This window comes from Pristiophorus japonicus, chromosome 11 (genome assembly GCF_044704955.1).
Source record: "Pristiophorus japonicus isolate sPriJap1 chromosome 11, sPriJap1.hap1, whole genome shotgun sequence".
NCBI lineage: Eukaryota > Metazoa > Chordata > Chondrichthyes > Pristiophoridae > Pristiophorus > Pristiophorus japonicus.
The window spans coordinates 147200628-147227944 of NC_091987.1; the positions used below are offsets into that span (position 1 = coordinate 147200628).

The window sequence follows — 27317 nt, forward strand, 5'->3', positions numbered from 1 at the left end:
ATTAGCAAAAGGTAGGAATTGGTGTTCCACAAGGATCGGTGATTGGACCACTGTTGTTCATTTATAGTATCATAGAGTGATGCAGCGTAGAAGGCGGCCATTCGGCCCATCGAGCCTGTGCTGGCTCTTTGGTAGAGCTATCAAATTAATCCCAGTTCCCTGCGTTTTCCCCATAACCCAGTCATTTTTTCCCTTCGTGTATTTATTCTCTTTTGAATCTTTTGAATTTGACCACAGAATCTGCTTCCACGACCCTTCAAGGCCGTGTATTCCAGATCACAACAACTCACTGTGTAAAAAAATGTTTCCTCAGGTCGCCTCTGGTTCTTTTGCCAATCACCTTAAATCTGTGTCCTGTGGTTACCAACAATTCTGCCACTGCAAGCAGTTTCTCTTTATTTACTCTATCAAAACCATTCATGATTTTCAACACCTCTATCAAATCTCTTCTGAACTTTCTTTGCTTTAAGGCAAATAACCCCAGCTTCTCCACACAACTGAAGTTCCTCACCCCGGTACCATTTTAGTAAATCTCTTCTTCACCCTCTCCAAGGCCTTGACATCCTTCCTAAAGTGTGGTGCCCAGATTTAAACACAATACTCCAGCTGAGGCCTAACCAGTGTTTTATAAATGTTTAGCATAACTTCCTTGCTTTTATACTCTATTCCTCCATTAATGAAGCCAAGGATCCCATAAGCTTTTTTTTAAAAAAAACAACCTTCTCAATTTATCCTGCCAGCTTCAAAGATTCGTGTGCATATACCCTCAGTCTCTCTGTTCCTGCGCCCCCTTTAAAATTGTACCATTTAGTTCATGTTGCCTCTCCTCATTCTTCCCACTAAAATGTAACACTTCACACTTCTCTGCTTTAAATTTCATCTGCCCTGTGTCTGACCATTTCACCAGTCTATGTCCTCCTGAAGTCAGTTACTATCCTGCTCAATTTTACTACATTTTACTACATTTCCATGATTCATGTCATCTGCAAACTTTGAAATTATTCCCTGTATACCCAAGTCCAGGTCATTAATATTTAGCAAAAGGAGCAGAGGTCCTAATACTGACCCCTGGGGAACTCCACAGTATACTTACCTCCAGTCTAAAAAATTACCATTCACCACTACTAACTGCTTTCTGTCCCTTAGCCAATTTTGTATCCATGCTGCCCCTGTACATTTAATTCTATGGCCTTTAATTTTGCTAACAAGTCTATGATGTGGCATTTTGTCCAACGCCATTTGAAAGTTCATATACACAACATCAACTACGCTACCCTCATCAACCTTCTCCGTTACTTCATCAAGGAACTCGATCAAGTTAGTCAAACACAATTTGGCTTTTACAAATCCATGCTGACTTTAATTAATTAGCCCATACTTTTCTAAATGCCAATTAATTTTGTCCAGGATTATTATCTCTAAATGTTTCCCCACCACCAATGTTAGGCTGACTGGCCTGCAGTTGCCGGATTTATCCCTCTCCCCCTTTTTTTTTAAATCAAGGTAATGTTTGCAATCCTCCAAACCTCTATTTTTATATAAACGATTTGGACTCGGGAATCGGAAGTACTATTTCAAAATTTGCCGATCATACCAAATTGTGGAGTGTAATTAATACAAAGGAAGAATGCAACAAAATACAAAAAGACATTAATAAACTTGTGGAATGGGCCTTCAATTGACAATTTAACTTCAATATAGATACGTGTAAAGTGGTGCATTTTGGAAGGAACAATAAGGAATCCATATACTGCTTGGATAATAAGTCTAAATTTCCTACATTACAACAGTGGCTATACTTCAAAAGTACTTCATTGGCTGCAAAGCGCTTTGGTCATGAAAGGCACTATGTTAATGCAAGTATTTCTTTTTCTTTCTAAATGGGGTAGAGGAGCAAATGGATCTTGAGGTACAGATACACAAATCACTAAAAGTGGTGACGCAGGTTATTAAAGCCATTAAAAAAAGCAAACCAAGCACTGGATCATTTCTAGAGGGATTGAATTGAAAAGCAGAGAACTTACATTAAATTTGTAAGCAGCCATGGTTAGACCACACAGTTCTGTTCTCCATATTAAAAAATGGATATAGAGGCATTGGGGAAGGTGCAATAAAGATTCACAAGGATGATACCAGAAGTGAGAGGATATACTCATCAGGAAAGACTGAACAAGCTGCTGATCTTTTCTCCAGAAAAGAGATGTCTGAGGGGTGATCTGATAGAGGTATTAAAATAATGAAACGGTTTGATAGGGTAGACATAGAGAAAATGTTTCTACTTGCAGGGGAGTCCAAAACTCGAGGTCATAAATATAAGATCAGCATTAATAAATCCAATATGGAATTCAGGAGAAACTTCATTACTCAGAGAGTGGTGATAATGTGGAATTTGCTGCCACAAAGAGTAGTTGAGGCAAATAGCTAGATAAGTACATGAGGGAGAAACGAATAGTAGGATATGCTGATAGGGTGAGATGAAGAGGATTGGGAGGAGGCTCGTGTTCAGCATAAACACCGGCATGGACCAGTTGGGCCAAATGGCCTGCTTCTGTGCTGTAGACTTGATGCAAGTTTACAGACTGCAGCCAGAGGCTCTGAAGCTGGTGGCCATTTCTAATAATGCAACTTCTGGGGCCTCCTGTAAGGTATGTTGAGCCAATTTAAGTTCGACGAATCCTTAAAAGGTGGGCAGGGTTATGTCAGGTCAGTCCACTTCAAGTACGTTCTAACGGAGGTAAATGCTCAGGGTGGGGAATTGGGGGGATGGGGAAAGAAAGGAAAATTGCCCCAGCGTTTGCACCAAATATGAGAGATATACTGTACATCACAATGCTATTGGTCGCAACAAAACTGCTTTGCAGCTAATATTGAAAAAAAATATGGAGCAGAGTATAGTTACTGGTTTTGTGCCGGTTTATTTGTCTAAAAATAATTCTAGGAAGACCCGAGATAAGATGCTATTTCTTTATAGAAAAATAGCTGACTGAATTGCAACTACATCTAGTCATGTTTTATTTAAGTAAAGAAATCAAACCTACGGTCAAGTGCCGTTGTCACCATCAGATAGGTGAGTGGTGAAAGATCCATGGCCTGGATCGCCCCGGAGTGGAAAGAAAACAGGCACTCAGGGTCTTGGGTCTGCAAGGATTTAGAAAAACTGTAAGCATACCGAGGAAAAATTGGTTATTGAAAGTATCATCATCATTATAGGCAGTCCCTCGAAATGAGGATGACTTGCTTCCACGCCAAAAAAGGATGAGTTCACAGGTGTTTCAATGAAGGACCCAATATTCCAGGTCCTGAACTACATATTGAAGGGTGGAAGATGCCTGTGAGTGGATTTTTTTAACGTGGGGTGGCCATTGCACATCAGTCACCACACGGACTTGACAGTGCCAGGTCTTGATCCAGTGGCAAGGATTATCCAAGACGACTGGAGACCTGCTCTGCTGCATGGACCTAGTGCATACACACATCGCAATGTGGGCTGGCCCGTGCTGCCCCTGGCCCCTCTTCTGGCCCCGAACTCACGCCTCTCGTGGGCCCCGATCACGTCCCTCTACATTCTCTCCCGCTCCTTCGCCCTGATCTCGCCGCTCCTGCTGTACCTGCCCATGCTCCAATCACTGACCTGGACCTTGATGATGTCACTTTTAGCTGCCGTCACCCTTCTGCAACCAGCTCGCACTGCTCCCTGAAGTAGTATGCCTTCACGCTGCTCACCACTCCTTTTATGGCCCAGACCTGCCGCTGGTGTTCTCACGCAGGTCGGGGCTTCCATTGAAAGTTACAGTGGAAAGGATGCACTGTTCACACAGAGTGTTTCTTTCTTCTGACAGATTTTGATCCTCAACAGTCAGAGGGATGTCAGTTCTAGAGAATGGAAATCCTGGCCACATTTCACAACTTGTGCCAGCAACAAGGGTGTCAAGTTGACAAAAGAATAACTCCATGCCCTCACCAACCTCCCGCCCCCCCACCCCGCCGCCCCTACCCTCACCCCCCCATATCCAACCTCACTCCCATCCCCAACACCTTTCAGAAAGGAGGAGGATTTCAACTAGTACAGGAATGAGGAGAGCACATCTTAAGAGCATATCAGGAGGGGTTAAGAATATTTATAATGAAGGGTCAAAGCAGTCTGAAAAGGAAGGGGTATAGAAAGATTGGTTTTAGGGCAGATGGTAGGGAAAGATAGTGAAACCAATAAGAAAGAATAGAATGGGAATGGTTACAGAGGAATGTGAATGAGTTAGAGTTCCAATTGGAAACAATGGAGGACTAAAAGGCACTAATTAGAATCGAGATACTTCATATTATAGAATTGGTAGAAACCTGGTTTAACTGTGACAATGAAATATTCCCAGCTACAAAGTTCTCAGAAGAGATAGAGAAGCAAAGAGGGAGCAGGAGTAGCCTTATTAACTATGACCACAATTGCAACTGTACCCGGGACAACTTGTATTGATGGTGGCGATCAGCATCTGTCTGAAGAGATGTTATCATTGAGAATAGATTATAGGTCACTGATTGGTGGAAAAGTTTAGATTTGTAGCCAATCTACAGAAGCATGATAAAGTTGGGGTAAACAATACTAAAGATAACCACGAGGAGTATAGAAAGTATAGTGAGGTGGTAAAAAGGGAGATTAGAAGAGCTAAAAGGGAATATGTAAAGGGCTGGCGGATTATAACAGGCAATAGTAAGGGCTTTTATAAAAAGTAAAAGAATAGTTAGCGGGTAGGACATTCAGGGATGAAGGAGGGAGTGCAGTTGTGGAGGATACGGTATGAGAGAGAGATATTAAATAAATATTTAGCATCAGTTTTTACAAATGATGGTACCAGTAACAATATTGGTGTACTGGAGGAGGAACTGTAACAATTGATTGGCATAATTAGAAAAGGAATAGATTCTGACAAAGTTAGTGCAACTCCAGATGGATAGGTCACCTGGCCCTGATGGTTGCACCTGAAAGGAGTCAGGGAGAAAATGTGCAAATTGTGCCTTTGGGTAAGAGAGCAGCCGAGATATCACCTTGGTTCAAGAAGGAAGAGAGGGATAAACCTGGTAACTATAGACCAGTTAGTGCAACTTCAGTTGTGGGAAAACTCTTGGAATCCATAATTCGAGATAAAAATTAGTGAACATTTAGAAATGGGTGGGTTAATCAAGGACAGCCGGCACAGATTAGATAAAGGCAAGTCGTGTTTATCAAATGTAATCGTTTTTTCAAGAGGTGAAAGATTGGATTGATAATAGGAATGCAGCAGAAGTAATGTATGTAGATTTTCAGCTGTCTCATAAGAGGTTTGTTAGAAAAATTCAAGCATATGGTCTAAGAGGAAACATAGCAGCATGGATAGAAAGTTGGTTGACAGACAGGAAACAACGAGTCAGGATGAATGGGTGTTGCTTAGATTGGAGAAGGGTTGGAAGTGGTGTACCCTGGATCAGTGCTGGCTCCAGGTTTGTTCTTTGTATATATATCGATGATATATTATCAATGACTTGGACTCGGGCATAGGGACCACAAACACCAAAGTTGCTGATAACACAAAGATAGGGGGTTTGAAGGTGGGCAGCGGAAACGCTACAAGGACACCCTCAAAGCCTCCCTGATAAAGTGCAACATCCCCACAGGCACCTCGGAGTCCCTGGCCCAAGACCGCCCTAAGTGGAGGAAGTGCATCTGAGAGGGCGCTGAGCACCTCGGGTCTCAACGCCGAGAGCATGCAGAAATCAAGTGCAGACAGCGGAAAGAGCGTGCGGCAAACTAGTCCCACCCACCCTTTCCCTCAACGATTCTCTGTCCCACCTGTGACAGGGTCTGTGGCTCTCATATTGGACTGTTCAGCCACCAAAGGACTCACTTCACGAGTGGAAGCAAGTCTTCCTCGATATCGAGGGACTGCCTATGATGAGGGGGTTTGACAAACATCGAGGAGGACTGAGAGAGACTTTAGGAAGATGTAGACAGGCTAGTGGATGGGCTGATAGGTGGCAGATGTATTTAATGTAAATAATACATAAGGTATAGTATGCATTTGGTTGAAAAGCGAAATCTAGGCATTGAATTACAGAATTCACTGAAAGTGCAGGTAGATATGTCCAACAGAATTTTGTGTTTTACAGATGGGGACACAGAGTAGCGAAATCACCGTTTAAGCCACATTTAGAGCACTGTGCAGTTTTGGTGCCCCATTATAGAATGGACATTAAAACCATACAGAGTGTACAGCGTTGATTCACCAGGATGGGAAATTATAGTTATGAAGGGGGACTTGAGATAGAGGGACTATTTCCACTGGAACAGAGGAGGCTAAAAGGAGATGTAATAGAAAGTTTTAAATGATGAAGGGTTTCAATAGAATGTATCGGGAAAGGCTATTTCCTTTGATTGGAGAGTCAGTGACAAGGGATCATCAATTTAAAATTGTCACAGAGTGAGCAGAACAATTAGGAGAAATGTCTTGAGAGAAAGGGTTGCTGGAGCATGGAATGCTTTTGCCACTTTGGGAGAAGTTGAGGCAGAGATTATTGCATCTTTTATATGGCATTGCTCAACATAGTTACGAGTTGGCTTAACAGATACAGCCGCACAAACACTGAAGAAGCTCGACATTATCCAGGATAAAGCAAACTACTTGATGAGTGCCCATGCCACTGGACTCAATATCCATCCCCAGCACACTGTAGTTGCAGTATGTACAATCGACATCATGCACTCGATCAATATCCTGGAATTACCGACCCTGCTTCTTGGGGCAACTAAGGATTGGCAATAAATGTGGCATTGCCAATGTCTTTCACATCCAGAGAACCAACAAATTAAATCCATAATTCTGTGAACTCAAGGCACAAGGCAAGATATTTAAGCATTTTAAAAAATACAGCAGGGAATTAAAAGTAGGCGGCTATTAGAAGCAGGAAATACAAAAAGGCTGCAAAAGGAGGCTAGGCGATTGTGTGTACATGTGCATGTGTGCGATTTTCAGATAGAAATGGATGGAAGAGAAATAGCAGTGCAAAAAAAGAACAGCAGAGAGAAAGTTGGGAAAAAAAGTGAGCGATAGAGACCAGTGATAGAGCAGTGAGGAGGAGAGTGGGTGAAGAGATGTTCATGTAGCAGGAGAGAGAGAAAAAAAAGAGAAGTAAGGGATAGAGGGAAAAGCAGCAAAATACCACAGTAGATTCAGAACCTGTTCTTATCTGCTTAATTAACCAAATCCAATTTTTTGCACTTACAATGTTTGAAAACGAGAGATCAAGTTTCCAGATTTTACCGTTGGCATCCTATGGAAAAACAAAGTTGTTCACTTTACCTTAAATGGCTGTGTTAATTTAGCAAACTCAAACATAAAATCATAGAAAATAGGTGTAGGCCATTCGGCCCTTCGAGCCTGCACCGCCATTAGCATCCTCCTCACAGCTCACACTGCCACCCAGCTTCGTGTCATCTGCAAACTTGGAGATATTACATTCAATTCTTTCATCTAAATCATTAGTGTATATTGTAAATAGCTGGGGTCCCAGCAGTGAACCTTGTGGTACCCCACTAGTCACTGCCTGCCATTCTGAAAAGGACCCGTTTATTCCTACTCTTTGCTTCCTGTCTGCCAATTAGTTCTCTATCTATATTACCCCCAATACCACGTGCTTTAATTTTGCACACTAATCTCTTGTGTGGGACCTGTCGAAAGCCTTTTGAAAGTCCAAATACACCACATCCACTGGTTCTCCCTTGTCCACTCTACTAGTTACATCCTCAAAAAATTCGAGAAGATTTGTCAATCATGATTTCCCTTTCATAAATCCATGCTGACTTGGACCGATCCTGTCACTGCTTTCCAAATGCGCTGCTATTACATCTTTAATAATTGATTCCAACATTTTCCCCACTACTGATGCCAGGCTAACTGGTCTATAATTCCCCGTTTTCTCTCTCCCTCCTTTTTTAAAAAGTGGGGTTACATTAGCTACCCTCCAATCCATAGGAACTGATCCAGAGTCGATAGAATGTTGGAAAATGACCACCAATGTGTCCACTACTTCTAGGGCCACTTCCTTAAGTACTCTGAGATGCAGACTATCAGGCCCTGGGGATTTATCGTCCTTCAGTCCCATCAATTTCCCTAACACAATTTCCTGACTAATAAGGATTTCCTTCAGTTCCTCCTTCTCGCTAGACCCCTGGTCCCCTAGTATTTCCAGAAGGTTATTTGTGTCTTCCTTACTGAAGACAGAACCAAAGTATTTGTTCAATTAGTCTGTCATTTCTTTGTTTCCTATTATAAATTCACCTGATTCTGACTGCAAGGGACCTACATTTGTCTTCACTAATCTTTTTCTCTTCACATATCTATAGAAACTTTTGCAGTCAGTTTTTATGTTCCCTGAAAGCTTACCCTCATACTCTATTTTCCCCTCCTAATTAAACCCTTTATCCTCCTCTGCTGAATTCTAAATTTCGCCCAGTCCTCGGGTTTGCTGCTTTTTCTGGCCAATTTATATGACTCTTCCTTGGATTTAACACTATCCCTAATTTCCCATGTTAGCTGCGGTTGAGCCACCTTCCCCGTTTTATTTTTACACCAGACAGGTATGTACAATTGTTGAAGTTCATCCATGTGATCTTTAAATGTCTGCCATTGCCTATCAACCGTCAACCCTTTAAGTATAATTTGGCCAGTCTATCCTAGCCAATTCATGTCTCATACCATCGAAGTTACCTTTCTTTAAGTTCAGGACTCTAGTCTCTGAATTAACTGTGTCACTCTCCATCTTAATAAAGAATTCTACCATATTATGGTCACTCTTCCCCAAGGGGCCTCGCACAACAAGATTGCTAATTAATCCTCTCTCGTTACACAACACCCAGTCGAGGATGGCCAGCTCTTTAGTTGGTTCCTTGACATATTGGACTAGAAAATCATCCCTTATACACTCCAGGAAATCCTCCTCCACAGTTTTGCTTCCAGTTTGGTTAGCCCAATCTATATGCAGATTAAAGTCACCATGAAAACTGCTGTACCTTTATTGCACGCATCCTTAATTTCATGTTTGATGCCGTCCCCAACCTCACTACTACTGTTTGGTGATCTGTACACAACTCCCACTAGCGTTTTCTGCCCTTTGGCGTTCCGCAGCTCGACCCATACAGATTCCACATCATCCAAGGTAATGTCCTTCCTTACTATTGCGTTAATCTCCTCTTTAACCAGCAATGCTACCCCACTGCCTTGTAAAAAAAAACGTTGCACTGTCTGGTGTTTCTTAACATACATTTCACTCTGGACATGCACTAATTTCCTGATATAACTCTCGGACACAGGAACAGAAAGTCAGGCAGAAAGCCAATCTGCCAGTTCCCCACATTTCACCGCTACTTGCGGGGTTGGCCTTGCGATGTGCCAGCAGGAAATGAAGGACAAATCTGGGCTGGAATATTCAAGCGAGGGAAAAGCGTGGTATGAAGGATTCATGTCAATAACTCCACAGCTGAGAGGCCGAAGCCTTCTGAAGCTTTTACAATTCAGTACCCTCCTTTTCAGTTGCCATGGAGACAGCCAATCACGTCAGTTGCTGCTGCAGCCCAGCCTTGCAGTATAATTTTCCTCCCTTCCCCACGGTGGGCAAGCAAAAATCCACCAATAATTTATAAATAAGGTTGATCACTGAATCACGCCCAAAGATACAGGGGCCAGGTTACAGTCTTGTCCCATCAAAATTGCATCAGTATCCCGCCCAAGGGGAAACTCCCACCTGCTGTCTTTAATTGAAGATTTGCAACATGCAACTGAGGACTTCAAATCACTTTGAAATATCCTGATTAAATTATTCATTTAAAAATTTGCTGAATTCAATCGCAATGTTTTTGAATTCTTTTGGAAGAAGCAAAGAAACTGACAAATTCTCAGAGGACATTTGTTCTACTTCAACTCAGAGCTGCTGACGCAGACCGGGGAATTCTGAAACCATTACATGTTCAGAATCCACACTATGGGCCCAAATTTCCCCAACCCCTTTTTTCGGCGCACTCTCCTGAGATGTGCCGACTTTGTGCGCTGGAAACGACGCCGAAAAACTTAACTCACGATTCTGGCCGCTCTGCTGTGTGTCCCGGGTCCTGGCGCGGCGCTCCTCATGGAGTGGGGGGCAGAGCTACAGCCCTGTGCCGAAAACAGTGCCGGCAGCTGCGCGCGTGCGCAGTAGAGCGGTCGCGCATGCACAGTAGCTCTGTTCCATGATTGTGACGTTGATGCCTGCAGAATGCGTCCAGCCCCTATCCCAGGCCGAATGGCCTGCCGCACAGGCCGGCGTCTGAGGGCTGCAAGAAACAGGTTGGTGCGATTGAGTTTTGATTGGGGCGAGAGAGAGGGGGAGAGGTTGGTCGTCTTTGACTGCAGTTTAGTGGTTTGGACCAAGGATAGCTTGTCGTGTAGCGATGTCGCTTGCCATGCTGGGCTGGCTTTGTGTTCGTTTGGTTGGGTGGTGTTGTCATGTTAAAGAAGCACATATACAGTGACAACCATGTACTTAACCTACATCCCATCCTGTGTATCAATAAATAACCAGCAATATTGGTTGTATTACAAATAATTTGTGTGTGAAGCTCTTTGACGATGTCAGTGTGCAAAGATGCTTAGAATCATAGTGCCGTGTGTTGCGCTGGACCTCGGTATCCTTCCACACATGGCCCGCCTGGCTCTAGCACACTTGCCGACCGTTGAGCGTGCGCCCAAATCAGTCCGATCTCCGAACTCCTTTCAGGGCTAAATAGAGTGGTCTGCGGTTCCTCGTGCGAGGGAGCCGAAGCGCCATGCCTCTGCCAGGTTTCAGCCTACCGTTTTTAAAGCCCGATCAAAAACCTGAAAAACGGGCAAAAAGGAAAAAAATTCCCACCCTAAAAGGGTTGAAAGTCGGTGGGGCGGCAGCCACGATCTCCCTCCCCTATCCCAGGCCGAAGGGGCTCCCGCACGGCCAGCCGCTGCCGAGTTTAGTTGAAGGTAGGATTTACTTGTTAATTTAATTATTTACTTCAGTTCTTTAGTTTTTATTGAATGGTTATTACTGCTTGTGCTTTGTTTGGTACTTGGCGGTGCTTGAAATGTTGTTACGTGCGCCGATTCCTTAACTGTAAGTAAGGTCTTTCTGTGCGGACAAAAGTGGACACATACGCTGCCCGAAGTTAGTTTAGTACAACTTTTTTCTGGCCAAATTGGCATAAATGGTGTAAGTGGCTGGGAACGCCTCCTTTTGAAAAAAAAACTGACATAACAAAAAACCTAACTAGCTCACTTACACTTGCGCAAATGAAATGGCCATATTTGCAACTAAAAAGATACACCAGAAAAATCAAATTACATCAAAAAAAACGGTGCAACTCATGGGGAAATTTGGGCTCTAATTCCCTTCAACTGTTGTGGTGTACATAAAATCCAGTCGAAGGCTTTTGAGACTGGCTGATTTTTAATGCAAATACATCAATAAAGTTATTAAAAGACATAAAGAAAACAATTCCATAGATCAATTTAGTAATTATGTTGTGAAATATGTAATTGTTTGACATTTTTACTTATTTTGTAGATGAAAAATTTTAGTTAAGGGGAAAAAAATATAATTTTTTTTTTCCCAAAAGCATTTGGAGCGCTTCAATTGATTTACATTTCTTTCTGTGGTAGGTTCGTTGGACTGGTCATGTTAATAGTTTCTCAATGTCACTTTTCTCGTGTGTGATTAGTATGTTACCGACCTCCCCAGTCCTGATATGCTTCTCTTTTATTTTGAGCCACTCAATTAAGTGCAATGTAGAAAGTGTTACAGGAAGTAAATGGTATCATGCCCTTTCACAAGACTTTTAATATAGGTACATAAACCAGCTGATATAATTGTTGAATGTTATAATTCTTCTTACTGCCCCCATTATGGTTTTTCTGTGCATTGTCTGCAAATTAATTTTTTTTTAGAAATAAACATCTTTTAAAATACCTGAGCACACCAAATAAAGTTCGAGTCTCTGAACTTCACCATGAACTGGAGGTGAACATTTCTACCAACAATCAATTCGTTCATTGGGTCCATCTCTACTATACTCTCCTCATCATAAGACTCCGCTGTGTCAATGGTCTCAAAGTCCCAGACCTGCAATCAATTGAAACAGTTCAGTTTACATACAGCTGGAAGCTGGATGAGCAGAAATTTTTTCCAATTAAATATTGGAAGGAGCGAAGCCATTGTTTTCGGTCCCCATCACAAACTCCGTTCCCTAGCCACCAACTCCATCCCTCTCCCTAACATCTGTATGAGGCTGAACCACACTGTTTGCAAACTTGGTGTCATATTTGATCCTGAAATGAGCTTCTGACTACATACCCGCACTATAACTAAGACCGCCTATTTCCACCTCCGTAATATCGCCATCTCTGCTTCTGCCTCAGCTCACCCCCTGCTGAAATCCTCATCCGTGCCTTTGTTACCTCCAGACTTGACTATTTCAACACACTCCTGGCTGGCCTCCTACATTCTATCCTACGTAAACATGAGATGATTAAAAACTCGGCCGGCCGTGTCCTAACTCGCATCAAGTCCCGCCCACCTATTACCCCTACAATGGCTCCCGGTTAAGCAACGCCTCGATTTCAAAATTCTCATACTTGTTTTCAAGTGCCTCCATGGCCTCGCTCCCTCCCTATCTCTGTAATCTCCTTCAGTCCCACAACCCCCTCGAGATGTCTGCGCTCCTCTAATCCTGCCCTCTTGAGCATCCCTGATTATAATCACGCAACCATTGGTGGCCGTGCCTTCTGTTGCCTAGGCCCTAGGCTCTGGAATTCCCAGCCTACATTTCTCCACTTCTCTAACTCTCTTTCCTCCTTCAAGACACTCCTTAAAACTTACCTTTTGACCAAGCTTTTGCTCACCTGCCCTAATTTCTCCTTATGTGGCTTGGTGTCAAATTTATTGTCTTATAACACTCCTGTGAAATGCCTTGGGACGTTTTACTATATTAAAGGCATTATATAAATACAAGTTGTTGTTGTTGTTGAAATCTGGGTGGATCATTCATTTGACATTTTTCTACTTGAAGAGTATTGGTCACCTCTGACATGTCTCGCCAACAATTAGCGGGGCGGTACAGCACACTGAAGTCTTGGCTCGTTCCGGAAAGATCCACTGTCGTTCCCGATGCTGCAAGTTCTCAATCTCAACTGTTAACATTTTAATTGCTTTGCTGACCTGCGATGCTGCTTTGAATGATTTGTTCACCTGTATCCCTAGATCCCGTTGCTCTTCTATCTCATTCACTTTCTTATTTTCTAAGGTGCAGGTGATGTTTCTATTTTTCCTACCAAAGTGGTAACATCAACCAGGAGGTCCCGAACATGCCGCTCCCAAGCAGCTGCCACTGGAAGATACCTCACAACAGCTTTAAAGGGACGTACGCGAAAAAATAAATTAGAGGGAACACTGGTCCCAGCACTGATCCTTATGGAACAACACTTTCTACCTCCCCTCCAAAACTGAATAACTGCTCTTTATCCCGACTCTCTGCTTTCTATCCATTCAGCTATTTGTCCCCCAACCCCACATACCCTAACCGTGTGATACCTTATCCAAGACCTTGTGAAAATCCCAAGTATATGTCATCTACTTAGCATCATAGGCAGTCCCTCGGAATCGAGGAAGACTTGCTTCCATTCTTAAAGTGAGTCCTTAGGTGGCTGAACAGGCCAATACGAGAGCCACGGTCCCTGTCACAGGTGGGACAGATAATCGTTGAGGGTAAGGGAGGGTGGGACTGGTTTGCCCCATGCTCCTTCCGCTGCCTGCGCTTGATTTCTGCATGCTCTCGGCGATGAGACTCGAGGTGCTCAGCGCCCTCCCGGATGCACTTAGGGCGGTCTTTGGCCAGGGACTACCAGGTGTCAGTGGGGATGTCACACTTTATCAGGAAGGCTTTGAGGGTGTCCTTGTAACGTTTCCTCTGCCCACCTTTGGCTCGTTTGCCGTGAAGGAGTTCCAAGTAAAGCGCTTGCTTTGAGAGTCTCGTGTCTGGCATGCAAACAATGTGACCTGCCCAACGGAGTTGATCAAGTGTGGTCAGTGCTCAATGCTGGGGTTACCCACATTACCACATTACCCTTGTCTACTCTTTGTTACCTCTTCAAAGAATTTGATCAGGTTAGTTGAGCAGGACTTAGCTTTTCAGAATCTATGCTGAGTATTTTTTAATGATATTTTCTGTCTTTTCTCCTGTATCTTTCCTATCACTGACATTAAGCTGACTGGTCTATAGTTTCCAGGGTTTGTTCGATCTTCCTTTTTATATATAGGAACAATATTTGCACTCCGCCAGTCCTCTGGCACAATCACACCTCTCCGATGGAACTTATATATATCAACTAGTGCCTCTGCTATCTTCCTCTCTACTTTCCTTGCGTATCCGTGGGTGCATATTATCCGGACCTGGGGTTTTATTCTTTTAGTTTTGCTAGTTTGTCAAATATTTTTCCCCAAATGTATTAATATTCTGTTTAAGCTCATCCTCGAGTGAAGTGTCTATTTCGTTATCTTCTTTAGTTAAAAACAAGGCGTAGTAGATATTCAATATTTCTGCTGTTTCTCTGTCATAAGAGCATAAGAAGTAGGAGCAGCAGCAGGAGTCGGCCTCACGGCTCCTCGAGCCTGCTTCGCCATTCAATATCATGGCTGAACTTCTACATCAATTCCACTTTTCCACCCTATCCCCATATTCCTTGATTCCCTAAGTGCCAAAAAATCTATCGATCTTGGTCTTGAATATAATCATTGACTGAGCTCCTACAGCCTCTATGGGGTAGAGAATTCCAAAGATTCACAACCCTCTGAGTGAATAAATTCCTTTTCATCTCAATCCTAAACGCCGATCCCTTATCCTGAGACTGTGACCCATAGTTCTCGACTCTGCAGTCAGGAAAAACAGCCTCTCAGCATCTACCCTGTCACGCCCTCTAAGAATTGAATACATTTCAATGGGATCACCTATCATTCTTCTAAACCCCAGAGAATATAGACCAATTCTACTCAATCTCTCCTCATAGGGCAGCCCTCTCATCCCAGGAATTAATCTAGTGAACCTTCATTGCACCCCCTTTAAGGCAAGTAGAACACTTACACAATACTCTAGGTGTGGTCACACCAAAGTCCTATATAATTGCAGCAAGAATGTCTTACTCTTGCAATAAAGACTACAATACGATTTGCCTTCCTATTTGCTTGCTGTACCTGCATGTTAACTTTCTATGATTCGTGTACGAGGGCACCCAAATCCCTCTGAATTCCAACATTTATTAGTCTCTCACCTTTTAAAAAATATTCTGCTTTTCCAATCTTCCCACCAAAGTGGATAATTTCACACTTCCCCACACTATAGTCCTTCCGTCACCTTGCCCACTCACTTAACCAGTCGATGTCCCTTTGCAACCTCTTTACGTTCTCCTCACAGCTTACTTTCCCACCGAGCTTTGTATCGAAGACAATGGACTTCATACCGACTGGGCGCAGGTTTCTCTGTTGGTAGTTCATACTGCAGTTTGTTCAGCCACTGAGTTTCAATATCTGCCCGTGTCATTACTCACCCGCACACACCCATCAGCTCCAATAGTGATAAGTTCTCCTTCATCTAGCACAAACTGATTTATAGGTCCGTGATGACAGGGCTTTCCATTCTTTCTGCACAGTTCCACTTTGATAAGACCACCATCCCACAACAGCATATTTCCCCATTCAGTGCCAGACACTACCTGCAAGAAAGCAGCACATTCTCAGACACAAGTATAATTAGATAGAATCATTCAGTAGAATGGGCAAATGTTGTCTTGGCCAACACTTATCTCTCAATCAACATTACCAAAAATAAGAGTAACTGGTCATTAATTTAATTTGCTCTGCGTAAATTGGCTGCCACATTCGCCTACGAAACAACAGACTATACTTCAAAGTATTTAATTGGCTATGAAGATTAGGGATATCCTGAGGATGTGAAGGACACTAAATAAATCCAAGCTTTCTTTCTTACCTCAATTTAGTTTCAGCCATGTTTCTTTGTGTAACAACTGATTCCCACTCAGGTATGCTGATATTATAAGATGGGACTAGATCACACACAAACCTCAGGAGGCTTGAGCCTTCATCGCTGTGCAGTGCAGAAGAATTCACCAGTATCAGACCTGGTACAAGTGCAGAGATTTTGAATGGGACCTCTTGAAAAATAGTTCCTAGGATCCAAATTGTGGATTATGATCTCATTCACCAAATAGATTTATCTCAAGAGCAATTGGAATGCATCCCATTGATGGTTCAGCCAGATGTTTACTGTTGGGATGGCAGCTGTTTGCCACAGTGAGGCTGAACCTGTTACCCAGCCTCCGAGTGTGTCCATGGAGGCGACTTGTGAGTTTATATGTGTCGAGCACTTTAATGTGTTGTGTTTTAAATTGCCAGTGAGCAGCCCAGCAACCGTGGGTCAGGAACTTTCCTGGACTACTATACAGAACAGTTGAATGGGTATGGGGAAAAAGCGGAAATATGGTGTTGAGATAGAGGATCAGCCATGACCATATTGAATGGTGGTGCAGGCTCGAAGGGCCGAATGGCCTACTACTGCTCCTATTTACTATGTTTGTGTGTCTGTACAGGGAGCATTGGAAAGCATAAGGCTGGGAAAAAAAACACAGTCCACGAGACCAATCCCAAAAACAAGCACCCCTCAATCACTGGCTCCAGTGCTCACTGACATTCCAAACCAGATTTCCCCTTTTCATAACAGGACAGGATATAAGGAAAAGCTTTTTATCTGATTAGCAATCCTTCTCTTATTTTCAGCCTCCAACCCATCTCTCTCTCTCCATCTGAAGTGTTGAGACACATTATAAGGTGCTGTATAAATGGAGGTCTTTCCTTCTAACTAACAGATACAGTGCCTGTGATAACCATATAATTGATATCAAAAGTGATCAATCATTTGTCGAACATATCTTACACATACATCCTATCCAATCCTCCTCATATCTTATACGTATCTCCAAAGCATTGCTCCATTCTCTGTATCCTATCTTGCACCAATCTCCTACATGCTCTTCCTCTACCATCCTCACTGCATTGAAATGAAGATGCATAGGACCAGCTCCGGCTCCATTTCATTGTCTCCCAAGATCTCAAAAATTAGGAGCTTGTTACCTCTCTCAGCGCTCTCTTCTTCTAACAATCTAAAATTCAATCACCTGACTGTTATTTCATGATAGATCTAGTCTTCTGTTCTACTCAACCCCTGTCCTACCTTCCAATATAGACCATGACCCTTCACCTAGGTGTCTCGAAAGAGGAAGTTCTTAGATACTGACAGTTCCAATCCTGATTAATGAATGCAGGAATTAGAGTCCCTTCCAATGGCCATATTTCCCTTGAAAAGAAATTTTCTACCAGAGAATGTCAGCAAAAATTTATATTTATATTTGGAAAGTTTGGTTTGCCGCTTGTGTGAAATAAGAATAATTCCAAAATGTAAAGGATATTTTTAAATCAATCATAGAAGGTACTTCATAAACATTTTTCTTCTTGAATTACTGAATATTTTATCTTCCTTATTTAGTCAGGGGGTAGAACATTACTGACTGTACCTTTCCATCTGGTAACTCAACGTAACCCTCAATGTCAGTCAGTGCCGTTTTGCCAAACCTGCCGAGTTCACCTTGCAGTTTCAGCCCTGTGAAGGTCTCCACCATCTTCCAAAACCTGTGGAGATTAAGAAGACAAACAATGAGGTGTGAATCTCCACAGTTTACATATTTTACATGTGCCTTATTGTAAAGTCGTAATTGTTGTGTTCTTAACACACAAGACTGCACACAGGGAGGTTAAAGTAACAGTGACCTCAGTCTTTATTAAGACACTCCAGAGTGAGTAACAGGCCTTCGGGACTGGCTTATATGCAGTGCTCCCAAGGGATGCTGGAATCCCTTGGGACTTCAGGGGATGCACTCCCTGGTGGCGGAACATGGGAGTGCATGCTTTACAGATACACAACATCACTCCCCCGCCAAAGTCAAAGTGAAAACTATTTACAAGGGAGGTGGTCGGGAGCCTTTCTTTCCCTGGTGGACTGCCTCGGTACAAATGTCTGTTCTGGTGTATTAGCTGTGTCCTCGCTGGGCTGGCGTGTTGTTGGCCCTGCAGGGCTGCTGGGTGAGCCTGGCCTTGCTGGGCTGTTGGGCATGATGGGTTCAATTTCCTGGTCCGGGGTGGTGTCGCTGATCCTTTGGGTGTGTGTTGTGGGCTCGAAAAAGGTTGTGTCTGCTGTGGGTTGTTCAGGGCAGTCTGTAACCGCAGCCTCGTTTGGTCCAGGTGCTTTCTGCAAATTTGTCCATTGTCTAGTTTGACTACAAACACCCTACTCCCTTCTTTAGCTATCACCGTGCCCGCGATCCACTTGGGACCATGTCCATAGTTTAGCACATACACAGGGTCATTCAGATCAATTTCCCATAACAAAGTGGCGTGACCATCATTTACATTTTGTTGCTGCCGCCTGCTCTCTACCTGATCATGCAGGTTGGGGTGAACCAGCGAGAGTCTGGTTTTAAGTGTCCTTTTCATGAGTAGCTCAGCCGGGGGCACCCTGTGAGCGAGTGGGGTCTCGTGCGGTAGCTGAGCTGTACTCGGGACAGGCGGGTTTGGAGTGAGTCTTCTGTAATTTGTTTCAGGCTCTGTTTGATTGTTTGTACTGCCCGCTCTGCCTGCCCATTGGAGGCTGGTTTAAACGGGGCCGAGGTGACATGTTTGATCCCATTGTGGGTCATGAATTCTTTAAATTCGGCACTGGTGAAACATGGCCCGTTGTCACTGACCAATATGTCAGGCAGGCCGTGGGTGGCAAACATGGCCCTCAGGCTTTCAATGGTGGTGGCGGTGGCGGTGCTTCCCGACATTATTTCACATTCAATCCATTTTGAAAAAGCATCCAACACCACCAGGAACAGTTTACCGAGAAACGGACTCGCATAGTCGATATGGATTCTCGACTATGGTCTGGAGTGCCAGGACCACAAACTTAGTGGTGCCTCTCTGGGCGCATTGCTCAACTGACCAAACACGCTGCATTGCCTTACACAGGACTCGAAGTCAGAGTCGATACCGGGCCACCACACGTGGGATCTGGCTATCGCTTTCATCATTACTATACCCGGGTGTGTGCTGTGGAGATCAGAGATGAACGTCTCCCTGCCCTTTTGGGTAGCACTACGCAGTTACCCCATAACAGGCAGTCTGCCTGGATGGACAGCTCATCCTTTCGCCGCTGGAACTTGATTAGTTCTTGCATTTCAATGGGGATGCTGGCCCAGCTTCCATGCAGTACAGAGTTTTTTTTAAACTAGGGACAGCAGAGGATCTTGGTTAGTCCAAGTCTTAACCTGGCGGGCCGTGACAGGTGATTTATCATTTTCAAACGCTTCCATGACCATCAACAAGTCTGCGGGCTGTGCCACCATCAACAAGTTTGCAGGCTGCGCCATTTCCACCCCCGTGGTGGGCAATGGTAGCCGACTGAGAGCATCCGCACAGTTCTCGGTGCCTGGCCTGTGGCGGATGGTATAGTTATACACTGATAGCGTGAGTGCCCACCTTTGTATGCAGGCTGACGCATTAGTATTTATCCCCTTGTTTTCAGCGAACAGGGGTATGAGGGGCTTGTGATCGGTTTCCTGCTCAAATTTGAGGCCAAACAGGTACTGATGCATTTTCTTTACCCCGATCACACACGCTGATGCCTCTTTCTCAATCATGCTGTATGCCCTCTCGGCCTTAGATAAGCTCCTGGAAGCAGAGGCGGCAGGTTGCAACTTCCCCGCAACGTTAGCTTGTTGTAATACACACCCGACTCTGTACGACGACGCATCACATGCTAGCACGAGTCTTTTACACGGGTTATACAATACAAGCAGCTTGTTGGAGCATATAATGTTTCTGGCTTTCTCAAAAGCAATTACTTGGTTTTTTCCCCCATACCCAGTTCTCACCTTTACGCAATAACACATGTAGGGGCTCCAAGAGAGTGCTTAACCCCGGTAGGAAGTTACCAAAATAGTTGAGGAGTCCCAGGAACGACCGCAGCTCCGTGACGTTCTGTGGCCTGGGCACGTTCCTGATAGCCTCTGTCTTGGCGTCTGTGGGCCGAATGCTACCCGCTGCGATCTTTCGAGCCAAAAACTCCACTTCTGTTGCCAAGAAGACGTATTTCGACCTCTTCAGCCGCAGCCCTACGCAATCCAGTCGCTGGAGGACCTCCTCCAGGTTTTGTAGGTGCTCGACGGTGTCCCGACCCGTGACCAATATGTCATCCTGAAAAACCACCATGTGTGGTACTGACTTGAGTAGGCTCTCCATGTTTCTCTGGAAGATCGCTGCAGCCGACCGAATTCCAAACTTGCATCTATTGTAGATGAACAGTCCCTTGTGCGTGTTGATGCAGGCGAGGCCCTTCGAAGACTCCTCCAGCTTCTGCGTCATGTCGGCCGAAGTCAGGTCGAGCTTGGTGACCGTCTTGCCTCCTGCCAGCGTCGCAAATAGGTCGTCTGCCTTAGGTAGTGGGTATTGGTTGTGTCGTGAGAAACGATTAATAGTTACTTTATAATCGCCGCAAATCCTGACCGTGTCATCACTTTTGAGTCCTGGAACAATCGGGCTGGCCCACTCGCTGAATTCCACTGGGGAGATGATGCCCTCGCGTTGCAGCCTGTCCAGCTCGATTTCCACTCACTCCCTCATCATATGAGGTACCGCTCACGCCTTGTGGTGAATGGGTCGTGGATCCACACCTTCGCCCCGGAAGTTTCCAATGCTTGGCTCAAAAAGGGAAGGAAATTTGTTAAGAACCTGGGTACATGAGGCCTCATCGACATGTGATAACGCTCGGGTGTCATCCCAGTTCCAGCGGATTTTGCCCAGCCAGCTCCTTCCAAGCAGTGTGGGGCCATCGCCCGGGACAATCCAGAGTGGCAGTTCGTGCACCATGCCCTCCATAGGTGACCTTGACCATTGCGCTGCCCAGGACAGTGATAAGCTCTTTGGTGTACGTTCTCAGTTTCGTGTTGATGGGGCTCAGGGCTGGTTTGAGTGCCTTGTCGCACCACAGTCTCTCAAACATCTTTACATCTTTTTACTCATGATGGATTGGCTAGCGCCAGTGTCCAGTTCCATGGCTACGGGTATGCCATTCAATTTTACGTTTAGCATTATAGGTGGACATTTCGTCGAAAATGTGTGCACCCCGTGTGCTTCAGCATCTGCCTCCTCTCTGAGGCTCAAAATTGCTTGATCCACCATGGACCGATCTTCCTCTGCCATGTGGTGGTTAGCAGGTTTTGCAGAGCTTGCAGCTTGTCTGCAAACTCGTTGGAGGTGCCCCATTGTTCCACAGATCTTGCAAACATACCTTTTGAAGCAGTATGAATAGGCTGAATGGAAGCCTCCACAACGCCAACAAGGTGTGAATTGCCTTGCATTCATCCTTTGTTGTGGACTCTGAGTCATCTGGGTCACCTGAGACCCGCTGGCAGTTGCAGACTCGTGGTTGCTGCCCTGTACATTTCGGCTCGCAAACACAGTTCCAATTAATTTATGAACATTGCTAGCATTTGTGTGCTGAAAGATTTGTTTTGTGTTATCACTGGTGGACATAAACGCCTGTGCTATCGCAATGGCCTTACTGAGGGTCTCTACAGTCAAAGGTTTTCGTAGGATGGTCTCTTGGCCAATGCCCAGTACAAAAAAGTCTCTGAGCATTTGCTCCAGGTAGCCATCAAACTGACATTGTCATGCAAGTCGCCTTAGATCGGCGACGTAGCTCGCCACTTCCTGACCTTCTATACGCTGGTACGTATAGAACCGATACCTCATCATCAGCATGCTCTCCCTCGGGTTAAGAAGCTCCCGAATCAGTGTACACAGCTCCTCATATGACTTATCTGTGGGTTTCACCAGAGCCAGAATATTCTTCATGAGGCTGTAGGTTGGTGCCCCTTGGACCGTGAGGAGGACCGCTCTCCTTTTTGCAGCGCTTCCTTCTCTGTTCAGCTCGTTGGCTACAAAGTACTGGTCTAGCCGTTCGACATAGGATTCCCAATCCTCACCCTCCGAGAACTTCTCCAGGATGCCCACAGTTTGCTGCATCATTGCATTGGATTCGTATACTCGTCGGCAGTTGTTGTGTTCTTAACACAGATGAGACTGCACACATGGAGGTTAAAGTAAGAGTGACCTCAGTCTTTATTAAGACACTCCAGCGTGAGTAACAGGCCTTAGGGGCCGGCTTATATACAGTGCTCCCAAGGGATGCTGGGATCCCTTGGGACTTCAGGGATGCGCTCCCTGGTGGCAGAACATGGGAGTGCATGCTTTACAGATACACAACAGTAATACTATAGGAACATAGGAAATGGGAACAGGAGTAGGCCGCATATAGTGACACCACTATACTCGGCTAGAATGGAGATGATTTGGTGACACAGTGGTGTCTGCATTCTGACTATATACCAGTATGTTTGCTGGATAATGTTTGGACACAAAACACATCCAACCACACCTTTGCTCTTTATGTTAACTGCAAGTCGATGTTAAAAACAGTGCAAGTGTACTCAGTATCCCTGCCACCTTGTAGTAACAGAAAGTCACTGTCAACTGTAGAATAAAAGTAATGAGAAAACACTGTTTACTTTATATATAAAATAAAACAAGGCACCACTGAACTGCCAGTGATGAGTTGCAACCATGCAACTCTTTGCTTAGCATCTATCTTTGAAACAGGAATTCCCATGTCACAAATGGAGGCAGCCTTGCTATTTTAGAGCAATTTTCCTCACATGGGGAACAGGCAGATGGAAATCCAAAATTAGCAACTGATCATTTGATATCTATCAGGCCTGAATCACAAAGGAACACAAGTGCATTGTACCTGCAACAGAGATTATTGAACGGGGTAAATTCACTGCTCCCATTCGGAAATGCATTGCCACAAGTGCTGCAGAGCTTTCTCTGACCCGTACTTGCTCCGAGCATGGCTCCCTGCTGGGACTGGGGAACAGCAACATGGACATTTCCAAGCACACTTCTCTCCATGCTAATCTTCCCAGTTTACTCATGCACAATCACCTGACTGACTGTGTAATGTATGCACCTGTGAGTATGCTCAATGCTTGAACAAAAGAGTTGTCGAGCTGGTGATACGTTCGCGCCAGGGTGTCCCTGGAGATGGAGTATGCAGTGTCTACCAGTACACTGGCGGCCTTCCGCGAGAGGTGGGCACCCGAGAGACTGGAGTGCATCATCACCCCCGGCAACCAAATTTTAATTTGATGTTTTTTGTCTAAAGTTTAATTTGTTTATTGTGCCAGTTTTAGTGCCCCCCCCCCTTTTTAGCCAGGGGGCACTCATATAATTTGTGTTTTAATACCCTAAAAAAAAACCAAGGGGGCACTTGAAAAGTTTTTGGAGTTTTCCTCCCCCTTTAATCGGGGGGCACTTGATTACTGATCACAACTTAAAATAGTTGTAGAGCTGTTGATACGTTCGCGCCAGAGTGTCCCTGGAGATGGAGCATGCAGTGTCTACCAGTATGCTCGCGGCCTTCCACGAGAGGGTACTGGAATGCATCATTGCAACAGAGAACAGAATTTTAATTTGATTTGTTAAGGTTCCCTTAAAGTTTATTTGATAATTGTGGATTCTAGTGCCCTTACCAAAGGGGCACATGGCTAAAACGTATAATTTAAAATAGTTGTAGAGCTGTTGAGTTGGGAGTGGCTTAGCCAGTCACGTGATGTTCACAAAACTCAATAAAACCCCAGCCAGTTGGGTTTGGGGGATCCACGATGAAGCAGGTGGTTGTGAGCCTGGTGGATGAACTGGTAATGTGTAGTGTGATTGTTAAACCTTTGCTAATAAACCAACTAGTTCTTAATAGCAATGTATTGCTATGAATTCTTAAGCAAAGTACCCATGAAGCAAATACATTTCAAAATGGTGACAAGGATGAGATTTTCTTCATGAAGAAATATTTGGTGGAATTTCCATTTATGAGAGGGAGCAAATGGAGCACAGCAAGGAGCTATACCAGCAGCATGATTCCCCAATGAGAGTCTGGTAGTACCATTCTTTTTTGTGAATACTGAGCAGTGTTGAACTGATAAAAAGAGCTTGTGGAAAGCCATTTATAGTCATTGAAAAGAAATTCAAAATTATTGAGAGTGATTAACGGCTATTAAGCTAAGAAGGCAATATGGATGTGACAACGAGTTGTCAGTAATTTGGGAACTTTTGACAAGTATAAGGAATCGTTTAGATCCTACAGTGAAAGATTGCAAATGATTTTTTTTTTTAAAAGGCTAATGACATCAATGAAGTCTCTGCAGGTGTGGCAGATTCGCAATTAAACAATCAAACAGTGCACGAGAAGATGAAAGCTATTCTGCCAGTCATGATTGGTGCAGAGAATTATATTATCTTCGTGAATTTGTTAACCCTGAGAAAGGTTAAGGATGCTTCATTCTCAGCCATACTGCAGTTATTGGAGAATCAGTTTGATCCACAGCTTTTAGATATAGCTATAAATTCATGATGAGAAATCATCAGTGAATACATTGTTGCCATAAGAAAATTATCTCTACATTGCAATTTTGGAGGATTCCTAGATAGGGCTCTTAGAGATAAATTTGTATGTGGACTAACGGATGAACATATGCAATCAAAATTGTTAGGTATGGATGTTCTCCCTTTTGAGAAAGCTTGCAAGATAGCCCCCTCCATGGAAATGGCAGAGAAAAATATTAATGAAGATTAATTGGTGGATTAATATAACAATAGATACAGCGGCTGATTGCTCAGTCATGAGTCAGGATGTGTATTACAAGAATTTCAGGGGCATACCAATAAAGACGAGCTCAGCAGAGCTGAAAACATATTCGGAGGAAAACTGCAGAAGCTTGGACAAATGGAGCGTATAGTAAAATACCAGGGGCAATAAGCAAGATTATCTATTATTATAGTAAAATACGTCAATCGGCCAACACTTGTGGGCAAAGATTGGATTGGTACAGCATCTATAGTACAGAGATGAGTAAGTCTCGACTAGATACTCTGCTGGAGAAATATGCTAATATGTTTGAGGACTCATACGAGGGCATCAAGGAATACAATGCATATTTTCGGATTAGGTCGGATGTCAAACCTATTTTTTGTAGACCAAGGCTGGGACCATATGCATTTAAATCGCAGGTTGAGCGAGAGCTTGATAAGTTGAAGAAAAATGGAGTTTTAGTGAAGACTTGTAGGAGTGACTGGGCCACCCCATTAGTTGTAGTTCCGAAAACAGACTAAATGGTACGGCTCTGTAGGGAATACAAAATTACCCTAAATCGAGCAGTTGGTGATGAATAGTATCCTTTATCGACATCACAGGACCTGTATGCAGAACTGGAGGGTGCCAAAGTCTTCACAAAACTGGATCTCTCCCACGCCTATGCTCAACTCAACATTGACATGGATAGTCAGCAGTATCTGACAGTCAACACACACAAAGGTTTATATTTATGCACTGTTGCCCTATGGTATCAAGTCCTCACCAAAGATATTTAAGGCTACCATGGATCAGATCTTACAGGGAATGGATCACTGTTTGTGCAATCAAGATGGTGTGATGATAGCCACCGACACAGAGAGGGAAAACCTGGAAATCTTAGAAGTATTCAGACGGTTCAATCGCCATAATATGAAGCTGGAGTAAATGTGCATTCATACAGTGTGAGGTGGTTTAACTAGGATTGCAGGTGGGTGGAAATGGTCTCCAACCAGTTAAGGAGAAAGTGCAAACCATGACGATGACTCTGGAACCGAAAAATGTTACTGAATTACAATCTTTTTTAGGCATGGTCCAATATTATGCTTGTTTTCTTCCTGGACTAGCAATGGTGCTCACACCACTGCATTACTTATTAAAGAAATGGGTGCGTGGATATAGGACAAAGAGCAACAGAATGCATAGGACACATGCAAGCGACACTTGAGCAGTCGTGCTCTTCTCGTCCATTATAATCCGACTCGTGAACTAAGACTAGCATGTGATACCTCTGGGTATGGTGTGGGGGCAGTGATCAGCCGTGTTATGAATGATAGGCAGGAAAAAACGGTTGCCTTTGCATTGCGTACGCTTAACAAAAGTGAACAAAATTATGCCCACATTGAGAAAGGGGCTTTGGTAATTATATTTGGTATTAAAAAGTTTCACCAGTTTCAACTGGTCAGGTGGGCAGAACAGTGGCAAGTGGAATTTAATCCAGAAGTGTGAGGTAATGCATTTGGGGAGGGCTAACAAGGGAAGGGAATACACATTAAATGGTGGGACACTGAGAAATGTAGAGGAACAAAAGGACCTGGGAGTGCATGTCCACAGATTCCTGAAGGTAGCAGGCTAGGTGGATAAGGTGGTTAAGAAGGCATACGGAATGCTTGCCTTTATTAGCTGAGGCATAAACTATAAGAGCAGGTGGATTATGCTTGAACTGTATAAAACACTTATTAGGCCACAGCTGGAGTACTGCGTGCAGTTCTGGTCACCGCATTACAGGAAGGACGTGATTGCACTGGAGAGGGTACAGAGGAGAATTACGAGGATGTTGCTGGGAGTGGAGAATCTTAGCTATGAGGACAGATTGGATAGGCTGGGTTTGCTTTCCTTGGAACAGAGGAGACTGAGGAGTATAAAATTATGAGGGGCATAGATGTAGTGGATAGAAAGGGCCTATTTCCCTTAGCAGAGGAGTCAACAACTAGGGGACATAGATTTAAAGTAATTGGTAGAAGTATTAGAGGGGATTTGAAGAAAAATTTCTTCACGCAGAGTGTTGTAGGGACTGGAACTCACTGCCTGAAAGGGAGGTTGAGGCAGAAACCCTCACCACATTTAAAAAGTACTTGGATGTGCACATGAAGTGCCGTAACCTGTAGGGTTACAGATCTAGAGCTGGAAAGTGGGATTAGGCTGGATAACCTCTTGTTGGCCAGCGCGGACACGATGGGCTGAAATGGCCTCTTTCCGTGCTGTAAACTTCTGTGATTCTATGTTTCTTTTGGAATGCCAATTAATGCTAGGAACTGATCACAGACAGTTACTAGCTATCCTAGGCCCAAAGGCGGCAATTCCATCTATGGCAGCTTCCAGGATGCAAAGTTGGGCTATTTTATTGTCTCAGTACGATTACAAAATCAAGATCGCACATCAAAGCAGA

The 27317-nt window shown here is 44.0% G+C and overlaps 1 protein-coding gene across 1 annotated transcript in view; it reads right to left on the bottom strand.

The window, feature by feature from the left end:
- Nucleotides 1–27317, bottom strand: part of LOC139275611 (cilia- and flagella-associated protein 44) — a 292909-nt gene that overhangs the window by 213143 nt on the left and 52449 nt on the right. Inside the window, exons 7-11 of the mRNA XM_070892782.1 lie at nt 17661–17775; nt 15621–15785; nt 11992–12144; nt 7249–7296; nt 3039–3138 (exon numbers count right to left, since the gene is read on the bottom strand). Coding sequence (XP_070748883.1) covers nt 3039–3138; nt 7249–7296; nt 11992–12144; nt 15621–15785; nt 17661–17775 — 581 coding nt within the window. The remainder of the gene's footprint in view (nt 1–3038; nt 3139–7248; nt 7297–11991; nt 12145–15620; nt 15786–17660; nt 17776–27317) is intronic.